Below are 27459 nucleotides of genomic sequence, written 5' to 3'. Positions count from 1 at the left end.
TATTGGCACAAAAGCTGTACAAAGGTAGCCATTACAAAAAATAGTTTTGTCCTGAAACTAAATCGTGAATTTGACCTTCTCTAGCTCTAAATTATCCACCGAGCCGAAATGGAGGAAGCCACGCACTTGTTTAAACTGTGGAGTGCATATTAGTGTTTGGGTAAGATAAAGTATAAGTTACTCTGAGGTGAAATACTTGTTTTGCTGCGTGAGAAATATTACCATTTCACAACCCATTTAAAACTACAACATATGAACACAATACAGTGCAGTATTTAATGTGTACATACACCACATTCATATTGACTTCGACTCGACTGCAGAAGTAAAATGGTGGAATAGTGGTTCGGACACTGCGCTATATAAATCTGGCAAGCGGAGTTATATTCCTGGCCACGGATAGGAGTGGCGATTAATATCTGAACCAGTCCTGATTGGCACGCCTTTCACAAACCTGTACTGAGCAGCGTGGTTAACTATGGTCAAACAACTCCTGTGCCAAATGGGGCATCAGTAGGTTTTCATCCAGCTGTGAAGTTAATAATAAGCTGTATTTTTATCCGAGAAAAAGCATTACTTGGTCCCAAGATACATTTTTATGATGGTCATGCTCTGGAAAATGTTGCCATTATTTTTTGGTCCATGCTTTCTGCAGTGGAATCATCAAGTAAAGTAATCACTGATGAATTATAAAAAAAAAAATCCTGTGCACGACAGGATCTATTCTTTACTGAAGTAACATTTAACAACTATGGATTTTTTGTTCATAAAGGCGGTATAAAAATACTTTTGGTTAACTGTTACTTAAGTCAAAACTCGACTTCGCCTGCACACGATGTACGTATTGGTAGTGTAACAACACATTGTGTCCCACAATCACATACGCGGGATCCAAATGGCACATCACACACAAAACATTTCATTGAGAGGCAATGGCAATGCAAAGTGCCCTGACACATTGCTTGTTTGAGCAGGCACACAACTGCAGTGCGAATTTAACACTGTTGTAGGCTTTCGCGACCAATATTATGATTCATAGTTGTTTTTTTGGGTCACATCGCCTAATTAAACGTGAGTCGTGAACCTTTCTCCAATTCTGGAAACTGCTTGATGATGCTGGTTGTAACAACCAGTAAAATCTCGTAACCAATTATTAAATGTTGTGCTCTGCACTCTTACATATCCGTATGCTCAAGCAGGAATAAATTGCCACGATGGTCTAAGTGACAACTTTCTTAATTGGCTGCGTCAGGTGGTGGAGGGTGTATGACACATTTTATTAATGCGATCCGACCCAAAAATCTATCATGAATCAACTTAATTCTGATTTGAATTACATTGTAATTGTGCTTAGTCACCCCCACACCTCCACAATGTTGATAATTTCATGCATGTTTTAATAGCTGGTCATCCACATGCGCCTTCTCAATGCAGTAATATTTGCGTGTTATCCAATCATACATTTAATAAAACTGATCAATTGGTAGTATATTGCTGTAAATACTCGGGATAGCATAGCTTCTAATGATAATGCGGTCAGAGCATGCTGCCTTAACAAAGATCCCACCCTCGTGTAGCGTTTAACCGACTACTGGGGGCAAGTGCTGTTCACAAGTAGCGCCCATAAAGGCCGGAACACCACACGAGGGAATGGTGGTGGCGATCACCACGGTCGCCTCTGTCTCCCCGACACAACACCACCGCTACCCGAGCAGCAACAACAACAACAACGGACGTTCGCCACTTGGGGGCGATGACATCACCACAGCGCTTGTACCAGGCTTGGTGCACCTTGAGGCCACGTGAAGTGTCGCAGGCTCCCATGCTTGCAGGTCATCTGCGCCGGTTTGAAACATCCAGGCTGGCCTGCCTACACGAGTCATCAGGCTGGATTGTGCGAGGAGCTCACAGATCCTTGAAATAATTGGACGCAAACCCATAAAACCAAACGAACTTAACTATTTTTTGTTATTTTACCAGATAAGGCCCAAGGAGCTATGCACCTGGCCACAAATAATAGCTCAACGCAGTCGCTTATCGAGTGTAAATGTATAGCAGTGACGAGTACACGCACCGCCCCTGGGCTTCGTAGCCCGATGGCGACTCAACCTCGAATGGTTTGGGGTGCGTAGGAAACATCGTCGCAAGGGAGACAAAAGCGGTCGGGCGTGGTGCCCGGCCACCCACCCCCTTCACTTGCCACCCCCTTCACCTGCCACCCCCCCCCCCCCCCAGGTGTATTTCGCAAGAGTTTTGTGTAAGAGACAGCTGCTGCTGCTGCTGATGCTGCTGCTGCTGCTGCTGGATGCCGAGGGGATGTCGTCGTCGTCGTTGCGAAATCGTGGATCCGCTGCGTGACGTCACAGGGGGGGGGTTTCACGACTCGCCGGAGACGTCGCCGCAGACAGACGACACCACCACCACCTCCTGCTGCTGCTCCTCCTGCTGCTGCTGTGTGGGGTGTCTCTTTACTTGTTAAACTCTGCCTCGTTAGCTGTTAAGAGATACTCCATGGCGAGGTGGAATTCGTGGGCACGCGGCGTGAGGAGGGGAAGACGCGACTGCCTGTGCAAGATGTTGCTCGTCTTGCTGTTGTTTGCGGTAAGAGATGATTACCCCCTGACACACCTTGTTACTATTAATACTACGGACTGCAGCAGCATCATCATCGAGTAGAGGGTGGCGAGAGTTCATTAATCTTCTCTGAAATGTACGCGCGTAACTCAGCAAGTTGTCGCGATCTAAAAGCAGCTTAAGGGACACGGTTTTCAATACCACTGTTAGAGCTTACAGTCCGGAACGGTGTCCAGATGATGTGTTTGTGTGTGTGGAGGTGCAAAGTTCGAGGCGTGGTGTTGTAATTGTTGACGAGGCAGCATGTTGACAGGTCGCGCTGGTGAAGTATGGTCACTCGGCACCAGCTGCTGGTTGTGGCCGGGGGCATCCACCCCCCACGTGGCCTGTAGCGGCTCGCAGATGATGTTGTTTATTGTGGTGTGATGTTGATGGCACAAACAACACGCGCATCCTTGTTTGCCGTGCGACTTGCACACGGACTCGATCAGATATCACGGCGTCTGGCCCCCCTTTTAGACCCCCAAAGACTCGAAATACGTTAACAGTACGAACATTTGGAGCGTGGTCCAGACGTCTCGTGACCCCCCCCCCCCCCAATTAATTGACCCCCATAACGTTAATTGATACTTTAAAGTAACATTGCTTTAAAACCCCAAAATAAAAGATTTTTTTAGAGCAATGTGGGTCACAAGACATGTGGACCAGCCATGTACCGGACACTGCGGATACAGTCCACGGAGCCTGCACAGCACCGCGTGTCAAGGCCGGCAACTACCCCCGTCCGCCTTTGTCTCCCCCCCCCCACACACACACGGAGTGTAAAGGCTGCAGCCGACTCCAGAGACGGGTTGGCCGGATATCGCCACTGATGTTGTCCCTGTGCGGACATCGAAACCCCTTGGGGTGTAATCGGGGCGCCATCGCTTCACTTCGGCACAACCACCACCTTGCTAACAACACCTTGCTAACAACACCTTGCTAACAACACCTTGCTAACAACACCTTGCTAACAACACCTTGCTAACAACACCTTGCTAACAACACCTTGCTAACAACACCTTGCTAACAACACCTTGCTAACAACACCTTGCTAACAACACCTTGCTAACAACACCTTGCTAACAACACCTTGCTAACAACACCTTGCTAACAACACCTTGCTAACAACACCTTGCTAACAACACCTTGCTAACAACACCTTGCTAACAACACCTTGCTAACAACACCTTGCTAACAACACCTTGCTAACAACACCTTGCTAACAACACCTTGCTAACAACACCTTGCTAACAACACCTTGCTAACACCACCTTGCTAACGACACCTTGCTAACGACACCTTGCTAACACCACCTTGCTACCGACACCTTGCTAACGACACCTTGCTAACGACACCTTGCTAACGACACCTTGCTAACGACACCTTGCTAACGACACCTTGCTAACACCACCTTGCTAACACCACCTTGCTAACAACACCTTGCTAACACACCTTGCTAACAACACCTTACTAACAACACCTTGCTAACAACACCTTGCTAACAACACCTTGCTAACAACACCTTGCTAAAACACCTTGCTAAAACACCTTGCTAAAACACCTTGCTAACAACACCTTGCTAACAACACCTTGCTAACAACACCTTGCTAACAACACCTTGCTAACAACACCTTGCTAACAACACCTTGCTAACAACACCTTGCTAACAACACCTTGCTACCGACACCCTACTACCGACAAAGACAAATTAAAAGTTACCCCCCACTACCATCATAACATTGATGACCAGCTACCACGCCCGGCCGCCTTTGTCTCTCCCTGTTGGCGATGTGTAACACCTCCGCCCAGGTAGTCATTTGAGGACTGGTTCAGATAATCTTCTCTGGTGGTGTTGTGCCGTGGGCGGGGGGGATCGAACTCGGGTGGCAAAGCTCGACTCTGCGTACATATTCCGTGTGTACAGCGCACTCGGACTGTGATGTACTCGTGCGTGTACAGCGCGGCACATAATACAGTGCTGAGCATATACAAGTACAGTATAGCACGTGTGCTGCACGTGTGTACAGTGGTACGTGTATAAGTGTGGAGCGGTGGCGCAGCGGTTACGCGCACCGCGAGGTGATGAACCCCGACCAGGGCTGCATCGGTTCCCAATCACGGCTCACGTCAGTGGCCAAGTGTCGCCGGGTCTGAACCCGTCCCGGGGATCTCCCCCCCCAACCCCTTCCATCAAGCCGCACTGACCTGAGCGGTGAAGCATGGCCAATCCCGGCGACCAGCACGACGTCTTGGGGAGGACCTTCATCCAGCTGTGGACTAAGGGGCTGGGGATTCTAATGTCACAGTACATTTATTGACTTTTACTTGATACAGCAAGCGTGCTGTGACGGTTCCACCTGAAGACGGAAGCTTGTGTTGCCTCCGAAACGTAATTTTACTTTTATTATTTTATGTTTTAGCCTACGTGACTTTACCGAAAAAACCTAAGAGTATGACGCGCACAACGTCTGCTGTGTACAGAGCGTGCACATGTACAGCAGCACCGGATAAGGCGAGATAATTGTCAACGGAATAACACGTGTCCTTTAATTTACTTGTGTGTGTGTGTGTGCTTGGTGCTGCGGTGCTAATTACCCTTGTTGGTGGTGTCAACTTCACATTCTTATGGCATGAATCCTGTTGAGTCGATCTTACTCTCTCTCGTGTCTCGGCAACTTTCAATGGAGACTTCCCATCGAGCGGCACTTATTTCACTCACTCTGGAGGGTCTCGATGATAATTATGATGATTGTGAAGAGGCTGTTACTGCTAACCCCTTGTTGGATCTTAAGCACCTTGGCGTTGTACCCACGTCTGCATCCGGCTTGTCATATGCTGTGTGTCACTGCGTGTACGTGTGTGTAGATGCTTTAGTTCATCGCTTATATGTTATTATTAACTAGTGTAAATTTACGATAATCTCCCAAAAGTTTTCCTTGAGATGAATGCTGTTGAATGAGCACTTTGATGTTGGGGTTATTTAAAATATCACGATGCAGTAAAAGTGCAAGCAAAGGTCATCAAAGTGAAACTGCACCGAGTTCAAATTAAAAGTGATTCTTCTTTGTTTCTATTTCTATTCGATGTTCAAAAAATACCAAATACTGCCACAGATAAACTGAAGGGATTATTGATTATTGTTGTGTAATGGTTTGCAAAACGAAAAGAAACACAGGGGCGCACTTGGTTTTCATCTAAAGCGGCGCTGGTATTTTTTTAGAACATTTATTATTCTTGTAATGAAATAATAATTTGTTACAATTTTAATAAGCCTTTAATGAATTTTTTTAATTGCATGAAAATCGACGTAGCCTACCCAGCGTTACACACAGCCTGCAGAGTGTCAGGCGTTAGGCACAGATCACCAAGACTCTACGTAGGGTAGAGCAGCGGCCTTCATTGCAAGGCCCGCGGGCCACTGGTGGCCCCGAGTGGCCTTTAGTGCGGCCCCTGACGTGTGGCCCCCGACAGTAAAACACAAATGTGAAAACACCGCCCCATCATCGTGCTGCTGTCAAACCCCAATGGTTTCAAATGTGTGATGTCTCATTGGTGAAAGTGACCCCCCTCTGAAAAGTAGTGAAGAACACTGGTTTAGAGTATATGACCGATTGGATTTCCAGACCAATATCAAATTTGTTTGAAGCGAGCACAATCTGTACAGTTTTTTACCTCCTGGAATCTCATCAGCAGTCGGGTTTGTTAAATGAATGCTGCTTGCTGGATTATATTGGTCTGGAAAATGAACAGGCTGATTGAAATCTACTTACTTTCTCTGTGGAGACAGAACAGGTCTGTTTTATGTAATTCAACATGAAGCGCCACCAAAGTGCATTTACAAGTGTTTATGCAGTGTTGTATTTAGAAATGCAGTAGTTACAGTATTTGAAGTCAAATTAACTCTGGTGTATATTGCTGTGTTTCAGGTTGTGACAGCCATGGTGGGAAGGACCTCAACGTGCAAACAGGAAATTCAATACAAGTTTCAGGACCATTGCTGTCCTCTGTGTCATATTGGTATGTGTCAGTTAATGATAAAATAAAACATTATTTTACAGTTATGCTGATGAGTAGCATGCCAATTGTATAAAATCAATGTCATACAGTTGGCATCATTGGTTAATATTCTGATGCTGTACAAGTTAGTGTTCATGTAGATTTCTGGGAAGTACATTTGGATATTGTACATTAAACACATAGACTTTTCGTGACCAATGATTCATAATAGCTGGACTAGATTTTTTGCAACTGCCTGATGATTCTGGTTATAACTACCAGTGAAACGTCGTACCAAATTGTTAAATGTTGTGAATTTCTCTCCAACAGTCTAGTGTGCTAAAAGAGGAATACATTGTCACATTTGTTCACGTGACAAACCTATTACATGGTTGTGCCAGGTGGAGGAGGGTTTACGACACACATTTTACTTACCTGATCTGACCCAACAATCAATTATGACTCATTTGATGTTGTACCTTGAACTGGAAAAAAAATGTTTGAAAGAAATTACAACCCTTAGCGAATTCACTGCTGGATAAAGCTTTCTCGTGTAGTGTTGGCCATGAGTGTTGTTTGACCATACTTCACCACATTGGTAAATGTGGGTCGGTGAAGGAGATGTCCAGGGCCAGTTCCTGATATGACCATTAATGCTCGCTGTGGCAGGGAAGTTTAATACCTGCATCACCCGCAGTATATAACAGTGCATATGGATACATTTAATAAACCCTATTAGCAATTGACAGTCTTTGAAGTGACATGGGCTCTTAACTCAATGTCCTGGAAGAGTCTATCTTACACAACCACTGTGCTCCACAACTGTTTCATTTATGGTTGCCTTTGTTTTGCCAAAATTTACATATGTATCTCTTAGAAACAGAGGAGGTAGTTTTGACTTTAAACTTCCGTGACTGCAGGAATTCCTATTCTTGGTTCTTTCGGTAAAGTCACATAGATATCAAATAAAAGAAAAATAACAGATTAAAAATGTTATGAAAAAAAATTGAAAATAATAAAAGCAAAAAACCCACGACGTTTCGATCGCAACACAAGCGGTCTTTATTTTTTTTATCTACGTGACTTTACTGAAAGAACCAAGAATAAGAAAAGGTAGTATTCAGCACACACAATTTGTACAGCAAATTGTTATTTTTGTACAGCCATTGTTTGGATGACTGGGTCTGGACTGTCCACTCCATAAATATGAGAACCTAGATTTACCTCTGCTGGCAGCCTGAGATTTGAGCCCAGGATCTTGGTGGTGCCGCTCATGGCGGCGCCTGCCCCAACTATAATTTCCTCGAATCGCCAAACCGACTGCAGCCATTATCGTTTAATGTCCTCGTGGCTCGTGGCACTTGAGGTGCCCTTCTGAACTCTGTCTCCGCTACACAATTTTACTTGCTAAAAATAACAGTTTAAATGCTTACAGAACTCGGGTTCTCCACACCAGTGTGTGTCAAACCTCAGTGTTTGCAATCCCACTGCTCCCCTGCAGTGCATCTTTTGCAAATCGGCTTGATATCCGTTGATGGTAATCACGCCTGATGGTTGGTAATTATGGAAATATGCACGGTAGGTTTAAAAACCACAGCTCATGTCTCATGTCCACTGGGGGGTTTCGCACCTTGGTGGCTGTGCCTTGGCAGCTGTGCAAGATTGGTAAAGAACGTATCTCCCTAATCCTTTTTCCTCCCATTTTTTTCTTAATTTTCTATATTATGTTTATGCTCAGTCAGACACAGGTTGAGACAGTGTTAAAAACATGAGTGGATTTATTGAATTGAATAACGACTGAGTCGGAAATATTTTTAGAGAGTACTGTTTATTTTTTGTTCCTTAATTGAAGAATGTTTTTGAATTAATGTCAAAACAATATTACATTTTCCCCGTTGCAGCAAGTCTTGGCGGCCGTCTGTGCCGGTGTCCGTGTTTCCGTGTTAACGCTCCGCATCTCCACGCAGGCTCTTTCAAGGTACGGGACTGTGAAGCATCGGGCAAGGAGACGGTGTGTGACTTGTGCACTCCAGGAACGTACATGGACGAACCCAACCACTCCGATCGGTGCATGCGATGTCGAGAGTGCTGATGCAGGTCAGCACGCACACACACATGCATTTGCGTTCCAAATTATAATTGTGTATACATGGAGTGGCCAAGGGCGCCGCGGTGTTATACAGGAGTTGGGGGGTTTGATGCTGACCCTGACGCCTGGATATTTGGGGTTTGCATGTTCTCCCCGTGATCGTGTGGATATTTCTTTGGGTCCTCCAGTTTTTCCCGCCACATTTAGAAACATGGGATTCAGAGAAGGCTGCTATTAATTTCCATACCTTAAGCCACTTAGTTACCTGGTAAAATACAAATAGTTTAGTTTATAGTTTAGTTTAGACACGGGTACTCCTGGGGTGCTCCCACGGATTTCTAAGTGAAAAACAGCATGGCCAGTCGGTGTGAGTGAACTGACCACATGGCCACCCATGTAACGTGCGTCTTGTGGCTTACGGCCATGTGAACATTTTAGTATGTGGCTCATAGGGTCAGGCGAGTTTTGCCACCCTGAACGCTTGATTATCTGGGGTATTGGGAAGAGATGACCTGGACAACAACAATAAAAACAACACAGGTGATTCATACATGTAAATTAGGTAATAAAAACATGTATTGTTTACATATGGGGGTGAAGATCTTAAATAATTAATTTTACCTGCTGATGGAATGAGTCACTGCTCCTTGAGAGTCAGGAGCAGCTAAAAGGTAAACCAAGGTGCTAAAGAAATTGTATTTGAAAGGTCTCAACTGTAAAGCATAACAGAGTATATATACTCTTAATAAAGGTGTTTGGGTGAGATCGCATTACCCTAAAAATCTTTATTACGAATAATATTGTGGCAAAAACCTACGTGTCAAATAGAGTATACGTATGTAGTGACATAGAATGGGTCACTGTAGCGCGTAGCTGCTGGTTCCTGACACAGAGGCTAATTGTGGGTGTAGCAGCCGATCTGCCAGCAGAGCATGCAGTGCCATGGAATGGGTCACTAGGGTGCGTAGCGCTGGTTGCTGGCAGAGAGAGGACGTCGGAGCCTGGACGGCTAACAGGGCACGTGATGGACCGGGGTAAGGGATGTAGGGCAAAGGTGACAGAGGGGACACGTGGGGTATAGCCCAGAACCTTCTGGTAGGTTCCAGAAGGGGTTGTGGCCGAGGGCGGAGCCAGGCCCCGCTGGGGGGCATAACAGGGAGGTCCCGAGGCTGGATCGGGGCTGTCGTTTGGAATGGAACACGTCGTGCTGCGTATTTGTCTCCTCGGCGTCATGGGTCAGGCAATGTGCCGGCTGTCCTGACCCGTCTGTAGTTATCCCGTGTGTGAACAGAAGCGTTTAAGCGTAGAATAGACGTCTGTGCCTCCTACTATTCGTGTCTCGAAGTGACTCACTACACATACACAGGGCAGCAAAATCTGGTGGATGAGACCCAGAGGAGAACATGCCAGAGAATAAGACCCACGGAGCGATTGTGGCATCATGAGATAGTGAGGTATTCTAACATCATGGGAAGGCCTTCATCTTACAGTGGATGTTGATGATGAGGATGTTGATGATGAGGAAAATCATTAACAGTCACCCAAAATACCCCAACAGAAATTGGCCAAACATCCCAATTTTTACTTCACTTGATAGTCAAGATTGACTCTAGCTAAACTGTGAGCAAAAAATCAGTACTATGGAGAAATGTACACTGATTACAAACACTCGTATTTAAAAGAAGGCAACAAATAGGACAAATGGGAAAATAATTCAGAGAAGAAACGAGCCAAAGTGATTTGTTAGTGTATAGTTGCTGCCTCAAATGGCTATATTAAAATCTGATTGCATTGTACAGGTATTCAGTCTAAACAATCAAAATTGTTTCTCAAACATGTTTGGAAATTAATTGTTTACAGCCCTGAACAGTCGTGGAAATTCCACATTACTATCGTGGGGGGAAAGGGGGGTCATAGAAAGTGGAGACCACCACTGTTGACTTATCCACAAAGTGATACCTCAATTTGTAACCTTCCGATTGTAAGACACCCACTTTGCTGCTGCACCGCATTGCAGAATAAGCTGGAATTAGCCAAGAGACATGAAAGACGTAGTTTGTCTTGGGAAAATACAGAACTCAGTGCTGAGCCGGGTCCACTCCTTAATCGGATAAACCGGTCACCATTTTCGGAATCGATTTACCATTCTGAAAAAAGTCAGGAACCCAGCCATCGTTGCACTCGGAATTTGAATAGTCAATGCACTGATTGTCCTCATCTGTCAGATTGAAAGGTTAAAGGGCAAGCATGCAGTTGGTTGTTTGCTCAAGGCATGGGCTGCCTCTGGATTGCATGTCCAGTCTGCTAACCATGACAGTGTAGCACCCCCCTTGGTGTCTCACAAACATGTTGTGTTTGTTGCTAGGCGGAAAACCCTCAACCAGTTTTTTTTGCCTTTTTTTCATGCGGTTATCCAGTAGTGCAAATACGCTCTTTTTTAATACAAATTTCTTCACTTTTACTGTCATCTCATTACCACCATCTCTCCATGTCCATCTTTGTCTCTTTTTCATGTCCTTTTGCCTTCGATATTGTCTGAGAAAGACACACGGCATTAGGGTAACCTATGAGCTTTTCGCTACGTGTTCACGTTTCACAGCGGATTGAAAAAAACCACCGAACTGCACTAAAACCCAGAATCTGGTAGCCCCGAGCAAATGCTTCCTCATGAGTCATCGGGTTTTATTTTTCAGTCGAGGGCTGATAGTGACTGTGGCTTTTCTGTGAACGCTCACCCTCTTGTGGAAACATGTGGTCATACTTTAGTTTTTGTTAGCATTGGTGTTTTCATTGCTGAAGTAGTGCTGAATGCCACTGCTGACGTTGTGTTTTGCGTTGTCATTTGCTTTGTTGTTAGTTTTTACTTATGAACAAATAATCGTGAATAAGCATTTTTTCTCGTTGTATCTCAGAAGCCAATGAGAGTTGACCCTGGTTAGTACTTGGATGGGAGATGACCTGGGAAAACCCTGTGTTGTCGGCTTGGGCTGTGAAAGGTCACTCGGAAGACGCAACTCAGTCGTGGACTCTTCATGCTCTGTATCTGGTGCTTTTAGTGTTACACCCTCGTATGGGTGGTGGGGTTTCTCCACGTGATCATATTGTCTCCCACGTGCCAAACAATGAATGAATTGACCAAATATACCAATCCAGGATCCTCATTGCTATTCTCAATGTTATTAATCCATGAGGAATACAAAATCCACGTGTTCTTTGTTTAAAATATATATATATATCTATAATCTTGATTTGAAGCTTTCGTGACTGCAGGAATCCATACTCTTTGGTTCTTTCGGTAAAGTCATGTTGGTATATAAACAAATATATTTTATTTTAAATATTTTCTTTTATTTCTACCTACGTGCCTTTACCGAAAGAACCAACGAGTGTATATCTATACATACATTAATGACAAACATTAGTGAGGAGTTTGTGTGCAGTTAATTATACAACATTTATTGGGTAGTGGTAGTTATTAAATGAAAATGTAATGACCTACAAAAGGAGGTAACTGTCATTATACATGCAGGTAACTACTTGAGTAATCCTAATAACAGCCCCCTTGTATGTATCCAGGAAAACCCTTACTGATTCTCTCTGCAATTTTTTGTTCAGGAGGGCCACGCATTTGTATGTTTGGCCAATTCTATGAATGAGCGTTGGGCTTTGCGTAGCCGGGAAAACGCACATTCGCAGGAGGAGATAATACCGTGGGGTCTCAGGCAATGCGCCATACGTGGCTTCACACCGGTGACTTTGACGTTGCAGTTGCTGGCTTCGTCGTGACGAAGAACTGCTCCAATAAGTTAAATACGGAGTGTCGCTGCCGGGACGGAATGTACGTGAACCCGCACTACTCATGGATCTGCCTACACTGCCAAACGTGCCAGCAGGGACACAAGACGACACAGCCATGTAAGGTGGAACTACCATATGCTGTTATCAGCTGTCAACTTACCAGTTTTTGTTGTTGTCAAGTCTGTAAAGGGCAGTGACATAGTCTAACGGTGACATGTTTCTATGGGACGTTTTTTTTGCCAGTAGAAAAGTATGAAAAATAATAATATGTTTTACCCGTTCTGGTAATAAAACAGGCGTTAAGATCTTGATTCGAAGCTTTCATGACTGCAGGAATCCATACTCTTTGGTTCTTTCAGTAAAGTCACGTAGGTAGACGACGTTTCGATCTCTCTCGCCTGAAGACCGTCTCTCTCCCTGAAGACGGTCGCTTGCGTTGCGATCGAAACGTCGTGATCTATTATTTTGTCAACCTACGTGATTTTACTGAAATAACCAAAGAGTATAGGCGTTAAGATGTTCAAACACCAAATAGATACCTTTCGGAAGGAATGCAATCTGCATTTACCACACGTGCTTGTGATAAAACATGCAAACAAACATCCTCTGATAATAAATGCCGTTGTCTTTGAAACTGATTGGCCTACACCAGAGAAAGCCTTCTTTAGGCCTAGTCTCACCAGTGTCAAACCAGAGAACGGAAGAATGAGAAAAGTTAAAAGGCAATGCACGTATCGGAGCATTTATAGCTCGGGTTGATCAGTTATATCTATGGGACCTTTTTTGCCATTATCAAAGGATGAAAAATAAGAATAGATTTTACCCTTTATTTAGAGGTATAACGCCGTTTTTAAAGACATTGTACTGTACTTAACGCAGAGAACTGTCGCGACCCGACCACACTCTGTGATAGCCGGTGCCAAACTGCCACGCGCCCTCCCATATGGCCTTGTGGGAGCCTCTTCAGGTTGGAAGACGTACCGATAAAGTTATTTTATTTTATAAGTACATCATCGTAATGGGAAAGGGGTAGTGTGCGATTCAAGCTAGGAGAGAAGATAGCCGTACACACGACCCAACCCGGAATATCGCACTTGGGACAGAATGAGCAATCTGAGTATAATCACTTTGTGCATCTCCACCTGTGCAGGGGCACTTGCTCAACAGGTTACGATGAACTCGCTGGGCTCAACGGAGACTGTTTTGTGTTTGCGTAAACAGGCACCCCTTTCACAGACACCGAGTGTGCACCTTGCCTCGACGGGGAGTACAGTGATGGACACAACTGCCTTTCTTGCTTAAGGTAAAGTGGGGATATTGGCCAACTCTCGATTCTCCTGGGTAATGGGGTGGCAAGGGTGGCGGCTGGGCTAAAAGAACAACACGGATAACACAAATCCTACGGCTGCGTATATTTTGCGGTTGTGCCGTGTGGCTCTGCCGTGTGTTGTTGGGTTGCGTCGCACGTTTACGACGCAAAGTCCAACATTTTGCTGCCAGTACGAGGAGCAAAGCGTCGGACATCGTAATGAACAGCATGCATGCCCTGATGTTAAACCTGGGCCACATCTGGGCCAGTCGTGGGCCATTCCCAACAGTCATTGCAACATGGCTTTAGACTAAACTATGAAATCTCGGTGTAGAGTCTGCGATAACTTATGTAACAACTCGTATTCATGTTCATTGGACCTTTAATTGTATCGAGAACATTCGGTTTGTGAACCATGTTGACCTCAGAACATTTGTTTTAGCTGCTGCGTGTCAGTTTGGCAATATTGTTTAAAGTGTGAAATGTAGTCACGGAATGCTTTTTTTAATTTCCACGTATTTTTGTCTTGGTGAGTCACTGTTCATCCTGGCTTCAGAACTAACGGTAAGTGGTTATGACAAAAGTCATGCACCAGGAATTGTGCATTGATGTCAAAGGTGACATCAATGCGCAATTTGCAGAATCGAGATATAAGCTTTAGTCTGAATATGTATTTTCACATGATTAAACCATATCCTTCATATCGTCTCGAATTAAACTATTGCATGCATAAGAGATTTCACAATGTTGATAACACTCTTATGACCAAATCACTTGGAATGCGCCCAATCTCTTCAGATCTTGGAAGCAAAGCTAATCTTCAATCACATTTGGATGGTGACCACCATGCACCACAGATTGTTATCGGCTCTGGGGCTACTTGGTGGGCAGTGGAGGGACAAGTACAGCAAATTAATAATTCTGTACTACTGTGCTGTGATGCGGCAGGGTAGCACAGTGTTAAGACTCATGCCACAGTAAGAAGGCCCTGTGTTCGATTCCCAGGGCACCACGGTGGCGAGATGTTAACTACCTCGCCTGGTATACAGGAGGTCGTGGGTTCGATCGGAGTTTGCGTGTTCTCCCCGTGGTCATGATGATTTTCTCTGGGTCCTCCAGTTTTTCCCTTCACATTTAGAAATGTGCGTTTAGAGTATTTGGCTGCTATAAATGTCCACGTGATAAGCCACTTTGCTGAGCTGTCACCTGTGGCCAGGTTGCTTCTGGGAAAGAGCTACATAGCTCAGTGGGCCTTTCCTGGTAAAGTAGAAAAAATAGTTTAGTTTTATAGTTAATTTGTTCTCCCCCTGCTCTGCTTGGGTTTATCCGAGTTCTTTGACATCCTACCATAGCTATAAAAAGAACATACAATTGGGGCAAAAACAACCCAATCCTATAAAAAATGTAATGCAAATTACACAATTTGATTTATATTCAGCAACATCACCCCTTACTGTAAAAAGTTTGACAGGACCCTCCTGACAAAGATCCTTGAGACTCGGTGATACTTTCCTGAGTAAACAAGCATAATAACATAACAATAATAATGCATCCATGCTCCCTGCCTTCACCAACTCGCACTGACCAGCACGGTGAAGTGTCGTCGAGCAATCCCAGCGACCAACGCGGCATGGGGAGGCACTCGTTTAGCAGTGGATTGGCAAAAGGGCCGTACACTTCCATAACATTCTCCATTTCCACTTTCGGTGCTAAAAGTAGGAGATAGTGCTGCATTGTAAAAACCCTTTTACAAATGTGCGTGATTGTCAGTGAGTGTTGTCAGTGTTGCATTGGATAAATGTCAATAATGGCATTCCTTATACCGGGTGATGGTGCAGGTGTGAAGATCAACACCTGGAGACCGAACAACCCTGTAAACCCAACAGCAATACTCAATGCAAAAGTGAGTGCTGTACATCGACAATGCAATGTACATGTTTGTGCCGGTGCTGTGCTCCAAAATATAACTGTCTCAAGTAATTTGTTGCGCTAAGTTGTGGGCAGCAAAGGGAAGTGCACCAAAATCCATTCTTCTATCATCCTCCCGCCATCTACACCACCCACCTTCACCGACCCACACTGACCAATGTGGTGAAGTACGGTCAAAATAACCCTAGTGATCTGCACGGATTTAGGGAGGGCCTCATCTAAGCATTGGATTGACACAAGGTTCTGTACATTAATTTGACCAATCGTGGAAGAGTTCTCGCCACTCGGCGACGCTTTCAGGGGAGAGGTAAATTCCAGCGTGTGCACAACAGGGATCTCAAGATCCGCTCGCTGTACTGCCATCTCCTGGCCACTTCATAGCTGGCCACCTCATGTGTGTGATTCACCAACCCTCACATCCAAAGCGCGGGGTCACATCGCCTACAAAGCGCTGCCGTGCCCGGCTCAAATGTAAATTGCATGGTAACCAGGAGATGGTGGTACTGCAAGTAGGATTCTATTCTCATATGTGTGTGATCCCCCTCCCCCCCCCCAGAGGCATTTTACTTTCACTTTCAAGAATGCTGGTGAAGGAACTCTGCCAAGCATCTTAGTAACAGGACTATAAAGATAGTCTCAGGACTCGGTGATGTTTTCGTCATTCCACTGCTGGATGAGGTTGTGGTCAAATTTTCGACCGTTATTCATACTGATCAGCGCGTGTTGATGTAGACACGGAGCACAGACGCGGAAGCATTAAAGTAGGGTAAAATAATGGATTGGCTCCATTGCCCTCTGCTAGCCACGAAGTATCTCCATAGCCTATAACACCTGTTATGAATGGTGGTCACCCCCCCCCCCACTCATTTTCAAGGCTCAACCCTACTTAGCTACTGAGGTGTGATGAGGAAGCAGAGATTTGGGTGCATTCCAGGTGATTGGGTCACAGCCTGGAATAAAGGACTAATTCATTATTAATCGTGTGCTGGTATGCATTTGCTGTGTTTCCTCATCAGAGCACTCAAACACGGTGATTGTTGTGACGGTGAGCATGCTCTGTCTATTCATCGTGATCATTGTGGTCATGTGTATGAAGAAACAATCTCCCCGCAGTATCTTCAGCGGTGAGTCCTTTTATTGAGTTTTCAATGTCATGCTGCACTAGAAATGATTTAGCGAATGCTGTTTTCTGCCTTTAACAAGCTAGACTGGGGGCGCGACAGTGGGGAGATGTTAACTACCTCGCCTGGTATACAGGAGGTCATGGGTTCGATCTCAACCCGTATGCCTGTATATTTAGAGTGTGCATGTTCTCCCCGTGGCCGTGTGGACTTTTCTCCAGTTCCTCCGGTTTGTCCCCTCCACATGTAGAACCAAAATGTGTTTGGAGTATTTGGCTGCTATACATTTTCTATATGATGATAAGCCACTTCGTTTAGCTAACATTTGTGGCCAGGTCGCTTCTGTAAAAGAGCCATATAGCTCAGCAGGCCTTGCCTGGTAAAAAAAAAAAATAGCTCCAGTTTTTGAGGCCGTGTCGTCAAATCCCTGATCTCTGTGTAGAAACCCCTCTCGGCTGCCCAGTGGCAGCTTCAGAAAACCCACATCGAACGTGGGGGTACAAGAAATTACTTTGTCATGCTGCTTAAAAGTGGCTTGCAAAGTGCATTAATATATACGTAGTTTTGTTTTCGGTTAGATCGCGTGAATATAAATGTCGTGAAACCCGCCACCACCCGACACAGCCAATTGGTAAGGTTTTTCACGTAAACAAAACATGCCAATTCGTTAATAGTTCAGCATACCGGTGTGTTGGAGAGTAAACCCACAAGATTTACAATTCGAGTATGCTGTTTCGCTGGTAATTACGACCAGTCTCATCAGGCGAAAGGCAGAATTGTGGAGGAATCCTCCGGTTTTGTTTATGTGACGAACATTACCATGGGCTGTGTTGGGTGGTCGCGGGTTTAATGACACATTAATATTTTACGCGATCTAACCCAAAACTAACCTGTTATGAATAATATTGGTCGTGAAAGCCTCCGTGTTAAACTGTGTACTATATATGGGTGTGTCTCGCTTAAACGAGCGAGATAAGATCCCCGAAAATTGCTCGGTAAGCAAAAACATGTTAAAAGCTGAGCGACGTTTCAGCCCCAAAAATATTTCACTCTTGAACAACTTTTTAAATCGAAATTACACCAACAGCACAATTTGAATATATCATGTGACCTTTTTTGCCAGCATCAAAGTATAAAAAATGAGAATAGGTTTTACCCTTTCTGGCAATAAAACAGGTATTAAGATGCTCAAACGCCAAATAAATCAATTTTGCAAGGAATCAAGTCTGCATTAACCACAGATGCGTGTGACAAACAAACATGCTCTGATAATAATAAATGCATTGTCTTTGGAACTGATTGGCCTACACCAGAGACGGCCATCTTTATGGCCTAATCTCACCAGTGTCAGACCAGAGAACGCCAAAAGGCGAACATGTGATTGGTAAAGAAGACAATGAGGCAAATAAGGGACACAAGGTTTGGTTTTGTTGCTGTAGAAGCCGGGGATTTGACTGCAGAATCTCATCTTTATCGGCTCAATGTTTCAACACAGCCTTGAGCCCTCTTTTAACCACCCAGCCCACCCCAACTAGAGCTTCTAAAAACGTGAACCATTAGTTACTTCGGTGATTTCTATAATCCATTTTACACAATTCCACACACTAACTTCTTGTCTTATTGATTGTCATTAATTTTGTTATATTTGTGTTGCAGATTTGTGGAACTGGGTTGGGCAACTACTGGTAAAAAGTTAATTTTCTTTTCACGTAAATTGCGTATCTTTTACTGTTGGGCTATGCAGTCATCTGTAAACATATACAGGCGCGTCTCACTTAACGAGCGGGATACGTTCCGTGGAAATTGCTTGTTCAGAAAAAAACTCGTTTCCCATTGACTCGGAGTTATTACTGTCACAGTAATTACAGGAATGTTATATTTTTACATCTTTCTTTTTAAATGCAGGACTTGATATGGTTCTTGTCCTTTCAGCACAAGTTATGGGCAGTGACGAGTACTGTGGTTACGCCGAATCGTAGGGATGATAACCGTTATGGTGTATTTGGAAGTACATTTTATGCGTGTGCTTGTGTCTGCCACCAATAATTGACATTTAAAAAGAGTGCACCCTGAATTTTTGCACTGCAAGCCAGCAGTGTAAAGGCTTTGCAGTTGTGTTTTCTATCTGAGACATCATATTTTAATGTGTTTCATCTTGCATGCCTTTTGTATGTGAAATCAGGGTATGAGTCCCGGTTCACCACCACCGATACCACCATCGATACCACTGCTGAAACCACCAAACTGCAAATTGAGTAAGACATCGCAGGAAAAACACCACTTTTGTCAATCCAAACTTAATAGGTCTGTTGATATCACTTGGGTTTCTCAAAACAATTCCCATAAAACACAGAATACCTCTACAATCTGGAATATAAGATGACGCAGGCCCTGTAACATCCTTGACGAGAGAGCGCTGATGTGTGACACCCATCATTATCTGTAAACTCAATAGCGATGATGGACCTGAATTAATTTCCCCCGAGGTTCTGTTTGTCTGGCCGGTATCACTGCTTCATTCAATCTCAATCCTCTTCATTCTAGATATTTTATCAACGCATTGATCCACTTGGTTTCCTATCTTCCTCTCCTGCCTTCTTCCACTTCTGTGTGCATTGCCAAGTACAAGGCTCTTGTCTGGGCTCATTCTCGAAAATATTCCACACTATTTTCCGATAGCATCATTTTTCTATTTCTTAGGTCTTAATACTCCAATGTGTTGTGCTTGCCATGGATCAATTGCCAACTTGAGTTTTTTTGCCAGAAAAGACATGTAGGATATCTAAGCGGTTTTCTTGGACCCAGGGCTGCCCAGGATTTTATGGAGGCTTGGGGCTGGAGGTCTGTGGAATATAGCCAACCGCACTTGTGATATTGAGCTACTTACTAAGGATTTTACATGTGGGATAAAATACTCCAAAAATACCACTGGTGGGTCAGCACCATACTTTCTGTACTCCCATATTCTTGCCATGGCGTAGCTCTGTGGGAAGATGTGTTCTACACATGACGTTGTGTGCGTGATCACCAACCGCACCCAAAATGTGTAGGATTAAAGATATGCCCTCAACATACTAAGCTATAAAATATATATGCACTCATTGAGGCTTTCTTGAGTAATGATAAGTGTTATAAGTTTCATGATCATTATTAATGAAGAGTAAAAAAAACTCAAATTCATCATTAACACTGTCTTTATATGAGAAATAAATTAAAACAGGTGACGTTTTAAGTCATGAAAAAGGGCCATTGCTCGAAACATCGCCGACTGTTTATGTTTCCTTTGAGGCAGTGTCGTTGGACAATGTGTTAAGCTTTTTCGAAATTGTGCTTGTCCACCACTACTGATGACGCAGCATCACCACATCATTTAAGTTGATTATTTAATATGCTGCTGCCCGTGGTGTTACGGTTAACAGGCTGGACTTACAGGATTATAAATAGGAAACACCACACCCTAATCGATTGACCAGGCGATGTGTGCTGGGGTAAATTGTGGAAATTCCCCCAATTTCCTTTAAGATATCTCCTGCCAGCTTGGAAGAAGAGTCAGCCTCCAATGTAGAGCTCCCTCTTCCACCAGTTGTGGTTTGAGCAAATCATTGCAGGGCTGCGCCTTTACCTTTTAGAAGTGAATTCTGGGTCTGCTTTGCTCAGTTCGCCCCTGTTTTTTTATTTATTGCAGTTCGGGATCACTTCCATTACATCATTGAAGATGTGCCGGACACGCGCTTCATGCCGCTCATGCGCCACCTGGGTGTGGCGAATCACAAGATTGAAGAGCTCCAGTACAACCACCTGCACGACCGGAATGAACAAAAGTACCAAATATTGAGTTCCTGGTTTAACTCCAAGGAATTCGACGTGGAATGGAGTGTCGTGTTGAAAGGGCTGCAGGATATTGGTGACGGGGAGTCCTACAACAGGCTTGTGGAGAGGCTTGTGCAGGGGTCTCTAAGTGTGAGCATGACCGCGCTGGAATCCGAACTTTTGGATAACTGATGCTGCTGCTGCGTGGGGTGTACCTATCAGACGTACGGTTAGTTACGTACTCGGGTGGTTAGAATACATGTTTTTGCAATACCAGTGACACGTGACAAAAGCCGGTTTAAAACACAACATGAGCACCTTGTTAACTGAGAGAGGAGGGGAGCTGCCGTGGTTGCAAGGTTAGCACACTTCACTCGCGATCCAGCGGTTAAAACAATCGGCCAGCTCCCGGTGTCGCAGTTAAAACAATGGGGGCAGCATCTTAATAACCCCCACCACCTCTGTCCAGCCAAGACGATGAATGGATACACCACAAATCTTCGATCAACAGGTCGTGTGTGGATAGGGTAAAGTGTGGGTATGCTCACTTCTTCGAAACGTCTGGTCAGCATGAAAAAGTAGATAAACCACCCTCTAGAGCTCACTCCAGTGGTGGCGTGACCAAGCAAGCGACCAGTTGAAGGGTAGATATACGATGCTATGACTGAGACCACAGTGCCTTTTGTACATTAACGTGTCCAATCAGTAAATTCATGAATAACGTTTTACTGGAATTGGTCACCGGTTCTTGACTTTCGGAACCGGTAATCAATAAACGGGTTGCCGGTTGACTAATAACCCGAATAATTACCAGGTGTGTGGATCCTCAGGACGTGTTCTCGATTTTTGAATGCATACAAAAAATATCCTGAAATTGGGCCTAGATATGATATTCGGGGTGACATTTTTGTTTTATTTTAAATATATCTTAAGGTATGCTTTCAGCTGAAACGATATCAAGCATATCACATCACTGCTGTGAATTTCTTGCCAAAAGTGGCATCATGTTTGGAAGAATTTCAACTCGAGCATTAAAAATATCGAGTTCGCTGCAGGATTGCGAGTGATAAAATGCTGCCCCCTTGTGTGGAAATGGGGTTACTTGATGAGTTATCGGCGGGACTTTGATATCACCTTCTGCCAACCGGTTTCGAAGGTGAAGTTGGCAACGTTTTCATTTGTGGATATCGAAGTTTTTAAGCAACTTAATACCCCTCAGAAGCTTGGGTGGATGTCGGTGATCCTGCCCGCGAGTCGGAGGCGCGGCGAGTGTCGGGTCACGTGACTGGCGACCTGGCTCCGACGGCCACGCGATCACACGACGGACTTATTTTCAATTTCCGTTGATGAAGGAAGTAACCGTGTCTGCCACGCGCCGAGACAAGGGTGGGGTGACGCAGCGCTGTCTGAGGAGAATTCCACGTGGATTCTTTGTCTCGTGAAATGACTGGGTAGCATGATCGAGATAACACTGGGGCGACAAAAGACTCAAATATTTAAGGAAACATTCCAGAGCATCAAAGTTAAGTCTTGTACTCACAGCCAATTCTTCCAGACAAGTGTGTGCATTTCAATGTAGCCGTGTATACTTTGCTAATGAATGTACCTTTGATTCTCTTGTAATTAACTTCCTAATCATGTTTTTGGCAACACAATAGGTGAATTACTTATTTGGGAATCTAGAAAGTATCTTCATACCATCCACATTACCTCTTTGCTATATAAGTGTGACATGTAGCAAAGAGATTGTTCCATTATTTATTTTAAGCTGTCGGCTATTTATTTTCGAAAATGTATTATACTTCCATCTTCACCCACCGAAGATGTGAAATTTTCATATACGGCACGGGGAGAATTGTTATTCTAAATGTGCCGTCCCTTTTATATAGTTCTCGTTCTAGAAATGTCACGACATGAAATGCAAAGCGTTGAAAACAATGGCACCGCATATTTATTACCGTCAGCCGGACCGTCAATTGACCCTGAAACAAATCAAGGGATCAAACCTGAGGTTACTTTCTATGCACTGGACACAAGCAAAACATGCTGCTCCTTGAAGAATGTGCCAATTGTGAGAATCCCCCCTGAGGTTAACACAGCCATGCAGGGCTCCTAATTGTGGTCGCTGCCACACACGTGCTTTGCCACTGCTGTGTCTCCTGTGTTGCCGATATTGACCACACCGCTGTACAGTGCCGGATTAAGTTCATGCGGGGCCTATAGCATATGTTATAAAGGGGCCCTAAATACAAAAAAAACTAATTTTAAAACACAAATTGTTTTACTTGCATAGTAAAGTTATTGTATTTTTTAATTTGCTATACAGCCAAATAATACGACAAATCGCTAATCCAGTCGTTCATAAAAGCTGAAGGCAGTATAGTACTATAGTAATAGAGCAAGTGCAGAATCACGGAACCGGAATTGATGGATGGCTAAAGTTTGGTTTGAGTCATAAGGTGTTAAGTCGGCTTTGACGTACACGTTCAGTTTTTGATATTTGGCAGTGTCCAGTTTTATTCCTTGCATTTTATTGGGGTTTCCCTGAACCCCCCACCACTTATACATGGAATATCCGACTGCATTTTTTGTTCGGGGATGCACTGTTTACCCGTGACCTAACTGTGATGCCGATTGCAAGTGGTGCTTGTGCACTTCCATAATCGAACACGTGACGGCAGCTTGACCCTCGGTACACACTGGCACACTGTTCACTGTGAAGGTCCTTGGTCCATGAAGTTTGCATAGATTTTTGTTTCATTGTACATACCTTAACCACTACTTTTCAAAGTGATACCGGAATTCAACCCTTTTGTCTGGCTGTGTGTAAAACACAGTCGTCAACCTCTTTCGTATGGATCTGAATTGAGTAGCAACTATACACCAATGCCGAGGTTGTGAATTCGCTGCTGGCTTCTGGGCATAGAGATGGAATCCCAATCGAGCCCTCGGAGAATGCTCACATGGGACATGAGTTCACGATGCGTTCCACTGGTTGCTTGCTTGTGGGGCAGTAAGCCTCTTGATGGATGGATGATGGGGGTGCCACGGTGGTGAGATGTTAACTACCTCGCCTGGTAAACAAGAGGTGGTTATCCGGCTCCCCCCCCCCTCCCCACATTTATAAACATCCGTTCAGAGTATTTGGCTGCTATACATTTCCACGTGATAAGCCACTTCGTTGATCTATCATTTGTGGCGAGGTCGCTTCTGAAAAACAGATACATAGCTCAAGGGCCTCACCTGGTAAACAAAAAATAGTTTAGTTTATAGTTTGATGGTCGTGGGATCAGTGATGAGCTGCTTACTCGGGATGACGTTTGCATGCCCCCAATTGTTCTTCCACTGGTCTAGCGTGCTGCTCAGAGTCTTTCTGCCGTGTTCCAGAATGGCTTTCTTGATTTCACTTGCATCATTGGGAGGTTTTTGAGGTCTCCTTAGATGGGCAGTTCTTTAAACCGCAGTGAGTGAAATGTAAAGTCCTGCTGTCTGCCAATATAATCTCACATTCCATATATGCCGGCCTGATGATCTCTTCTGGACTTCCGAGTCGAGCTCGAAACTTGAATCCATTTGTGAAATTGTGCACGTTACAAGTTGCCATTATTCAAATGCGAATTAATATATTTGATGCACTGTATCTGATGATGACTGGTAAACAAAAATAGGACCTGGACTGTCATCGTGTGTGATGATGATTTTGTACAGCCAATGAAGACCAAATGTAAGTGATTAATTTATAAGCGGATTTATCCATTCAGTTTCTTTCTCTGAGAGGTGGTGAACTTGAGGTCCACTGCCTCGACATTTAAATACATGGGGCAGTGTGAAGCTGTGTAGTCCATAACTTGTAAGGAGTGAAGTTTGGGGCTACCCCAGCTTAAATAATAGTTTTACCAGCATTATAAATGTTGTGGTATTTGCAATATGCCAAGCTGTGTTTGCCCAAACCGTTGATTACTGTATAGATAGATTATATATATAAAATACTGAAAAAGTGTTACAAAATGTTGGAACATTTAGTCTTATGGTTACAGAATGTTTAAATGTACCACGCTCGAACAATGGCCATTAAAAGTGAATTACAATGTGATAATGTTATTATTATTAAACGGTTAAACTCGGTTTTATATTGTGGACAAGTATTTCCCCGAGTCAATTCATTGCTGGGCAGCCTCTGAGACCTGTTCCACCACAAACAAAATGTAGTTTTTTGTACATCCATTTGTCTTCTTTTCCAGTTAACATTTGCCGTTCCTTGGCCAGTGTTTTAAAACCGTATTTTGAAGCACGAATATCCTCGACTAGCTTTCAACGCTAAAGTTTAGTCAAGCACGGTGCTAGCTACCCGTTAAATTCCGCTGGGATTTGCCATTATAGGAGAGAAGCCTTACCGTTGTGTGCAGTAAAGCAAACATTTTCTAATTATTACGTAGATCCTGGTATACGGCAAAAAATCTTATGTTCCCTATGTATGAGTTTTCTCATGTTCAACATACTGTGTATATTTCCTGCTTATTTTGTTTAACTTTCCAAAAAAGTGTGCTAATTATTTTGAGTTATATAATTTTGTGTCAAAATAGAACTCATATCTTCGAGAGGGTCCTTGTCTATAAATATCGGGCAGTTCACCAACATTGTTTGGCGTCACGGTGGCGGGATGTGAACTCCCTCGCCAGGCACACAGGAGGTCGTGGGTTCGATCCCGACCCTGACGCCTGCTGTATATTTGTAGTTTGCGTGTTCTCCCCGTGGTCAAGAGGATTTTTCTCCGGGTCCTCCGGTTTTTCCCTCTACATTTAGAAACATGCTTTTCGAATATTTGACTGCTATAACATTGATAAGCCACTTCGTTGAGCTATCATTTGTGGCCAGGCCCTTCTGAAACAGATCTATATAGCTCAGTGGGCCTTTCCTGGTAAAAATAAAACATAGCTTTAAATAGCTTTAAGCAAGTCTGACAGCTGATGAGACACTACATGGGGAAAAAACATGAACTTGGATGTATTGAACTAATACTGCTCAAATGTATGCACTCCCAGAGGGCCTTTTGGCATCATAGGGGGACACGTGATGTTAGCGATGCGCTTGTTAAGGCCAGGGCAGTGTGGCACAGAAACGAATACGACACGGCACAATCGGGTGTTTTTTTCAGTGTATTTGTAGTGTAATAGCGCCGGCTGGTGGACGAGACCGTGAATGTTGATAATAAAGAAGTTGCCTCCTCCAAAACTTGTCTCCGAATCACTGACACTCCATATTCATCGTCAACGGCCATGGTTAATCCACTGTTGGATGAAGGCTCCCTGAACGAAAGCGGTTCTCAGCGACATTAAAGCATATTAAGTACAATGCAATAAAAATGTGTAAGTTACTCATCTTTTATAGTAATTCCCTACCTGCGGGTTGCAGGCATCGTTTAAAGGTCTGCATAAAAATCAACGGTGTTGAAGGGGTCTAATACACCAAATGTGCAAGATAGACTGCAATTGAGGTGTTTTTGATTGGAGCTGTATTAAGATGTCTGCAGCCAGAAAAAAGACACTGAAGTGGCATCACTGAATCCTACGTTCAAATCCAGCCTGGCCACCAATGCTTGTACAACCAATCACACTCGATTTGATTCTTCGCTTAATTTTGGTACATTTCAGCTCTGAGATAAAATAAAATTTGGTTTCACTGTCACGGGACAAACTTTACTCACAGTGGCAAGGATAGTAGGGGGTGTGCCGCCCCCTGCTGTGTGGAACAGAGGGCACTTGAAGTATAGGTCTGTGATCTCTCGATTCCGTGGACCATTCGCTAACAAAGAGTTGCGCCGCCCTGCGAGAGATCCAAGTGAAATGCTTCGTCTCATCACGTGACGCCGGTGACATAATTGGTGTTAAATTAAATTTGGTGGGAAAAATCCGAAAAGCTGGACAAAATATATTTCCCATGATGTGAACATGATTTTAAAAATGGTGGTTAATTATTTCATTATACCAAAAATATATTACAGCCTAATTACCTCTTTCATTGTGGTACGTTTTGTGTATGAAAAAAAATGCATTTGCATTTGTTGTAATGCCTCGTGCTTTTACGATTGCACCTTTGTGCCGACTTTATTTATTAACACGTTACATTGGCTTGAGCGCCATCATTCATTAGTCCCCAACTGATAAGCGGAGTCCAATTTAACAGCTGCCACTCTTCTTGCCCTTATCTTTCATGGTGGCGTATGTGAAACTTTTCGCCTCATTAAAACCCACACTCTTCACTGTCGTCCCAGAGTGTGGCTCCGAGTTCAACTAAAACTATTATATAATATATATTAAATATAACTATTAAAAACAACTTTTTATTTTCCCAAGGAAGGCCCACTGAGTTATCTATATACTGTAGCTGTTTTTCAGAAGCGACCTGGCCACAAATTATAGCTCAACGAAGTGGCTTATAACGTGAACATTTTGAGCAGCCAAATATTCTAAACGCATGTGGAGGGAAAAACCGGAGGACCCGAAGAAAAATCCACGCAACCACGGGGAGAGAGACATGCAAACTCCAAACATACAGGACTCAGGGTCCGGATGTAACCCACCACCTCCTGTATACCAAGCGAGGTAGTTAACATCTCGCCACCACGGAGTTATTGTCCTGCTCCGATCTACCAACGATGTGGAACATATGTGGGTAAGTCCATTAGCCTAAAGATACAGTGCTCCACTGAAATATTAAGGAGAAAGTATTCAGAAGAGAACATTTCATTCCAAAGCTACAACGTTGACAACGTTATTAATCTGAGTAATAGC

At 44.0% G+C, this 27459-nt stretch overlaps 2 protein-coding genes across 2 annotated transcripts in view; one reads left to right on the top strand and one right to left on the bottom strand.

The window, feature by feature from the left end:
- The window catches only part of LOC133354420 (rho GTPase-activating protein 22-like), a 62885-nt gene extending 57949 nt beyond the window's left edge, over positions 1-4936 (bottom strand). Inside the window, exon 1 of the mRNA XM_061571241.1 lies at positions 4822-4936. Within this exon, the coding sequence (XP_061427225.1) occupies positions 4822-4927 (106 nt within the window). The 5' untranslated portion in view covers positions 4928-4936. The remainder of the gene's footprint in view (positions 1-4821) is intronic.
- A 7531-nt stretch (positions 4937-12467) lies between these two features.
- LOC133354319 (tumor necrosis factor receptor superfamily member 6-like) lies at positions 12468-25900 on the top strand. Its single transcript, XM_061571063.1, has 7 exons — positions 12468-12616; positions 13721-13802; positions 15647-15711; positions 16754-16861; positions 18515-18543; positions 19041-19113; positions 20544-25900. Exons 1-7 carry the CDS (start codon positions 12538-12540, stop codon positions 20858-20860), a joined length of 753 nt encoding a protein of 250 aa, XP_061427047.1. The 5' UTR covers positions 12468-12537; the 3' UTR covers positions 20861-25900.
- The last annotated feature ends 1559 nt before the right edge of the window (positions 25901-27459 follow it).

The sequence above is a fragment of the Lethenteron reissneri genome, chromosome 47 (assembly GCF_015708825.2).
Source record: "Lethenteron reissneri isolate LAM-NWPU_2019-01 chromosome 47, ASM1570882v1, whole genome shotgun sequence".
In the NCBI taxonomy this organism is placed as follows: Eukaryota; Metazoa; Chordata; class Hyperoartia; order Petromyzontiformes; family Petromyzontidae; genus Lethenteron; species Lethenteron reissneri.
Note: the sequence above shows the minus strand (reverse complement) of the source record. Positions and strands in the feature narration are given on the sequence as shown.

Coding starts and splice junctions, on each gene's coding strand:
- LOC133354319 (XM_061571063.1), top strand. CDS start 12,538: ATGTACGTGAACCCGCACTACTCATGGATCTGCCTACACTGCCAAACG. Junction 15,712..16,753: donor CAGCAATACTCAATGCAAAA/GTGAGTGCTGTA, acceptor TTTCCTCATCAG/AGCACTCAAACACGGTGATT. Junction 18,544..19,040: donor ACTGGGTTGGGCAACTACTG/GTAAAAAGTTAA, acceptor ATGTGAAATCAG/GGTATGAGTCCCGGTTCACC.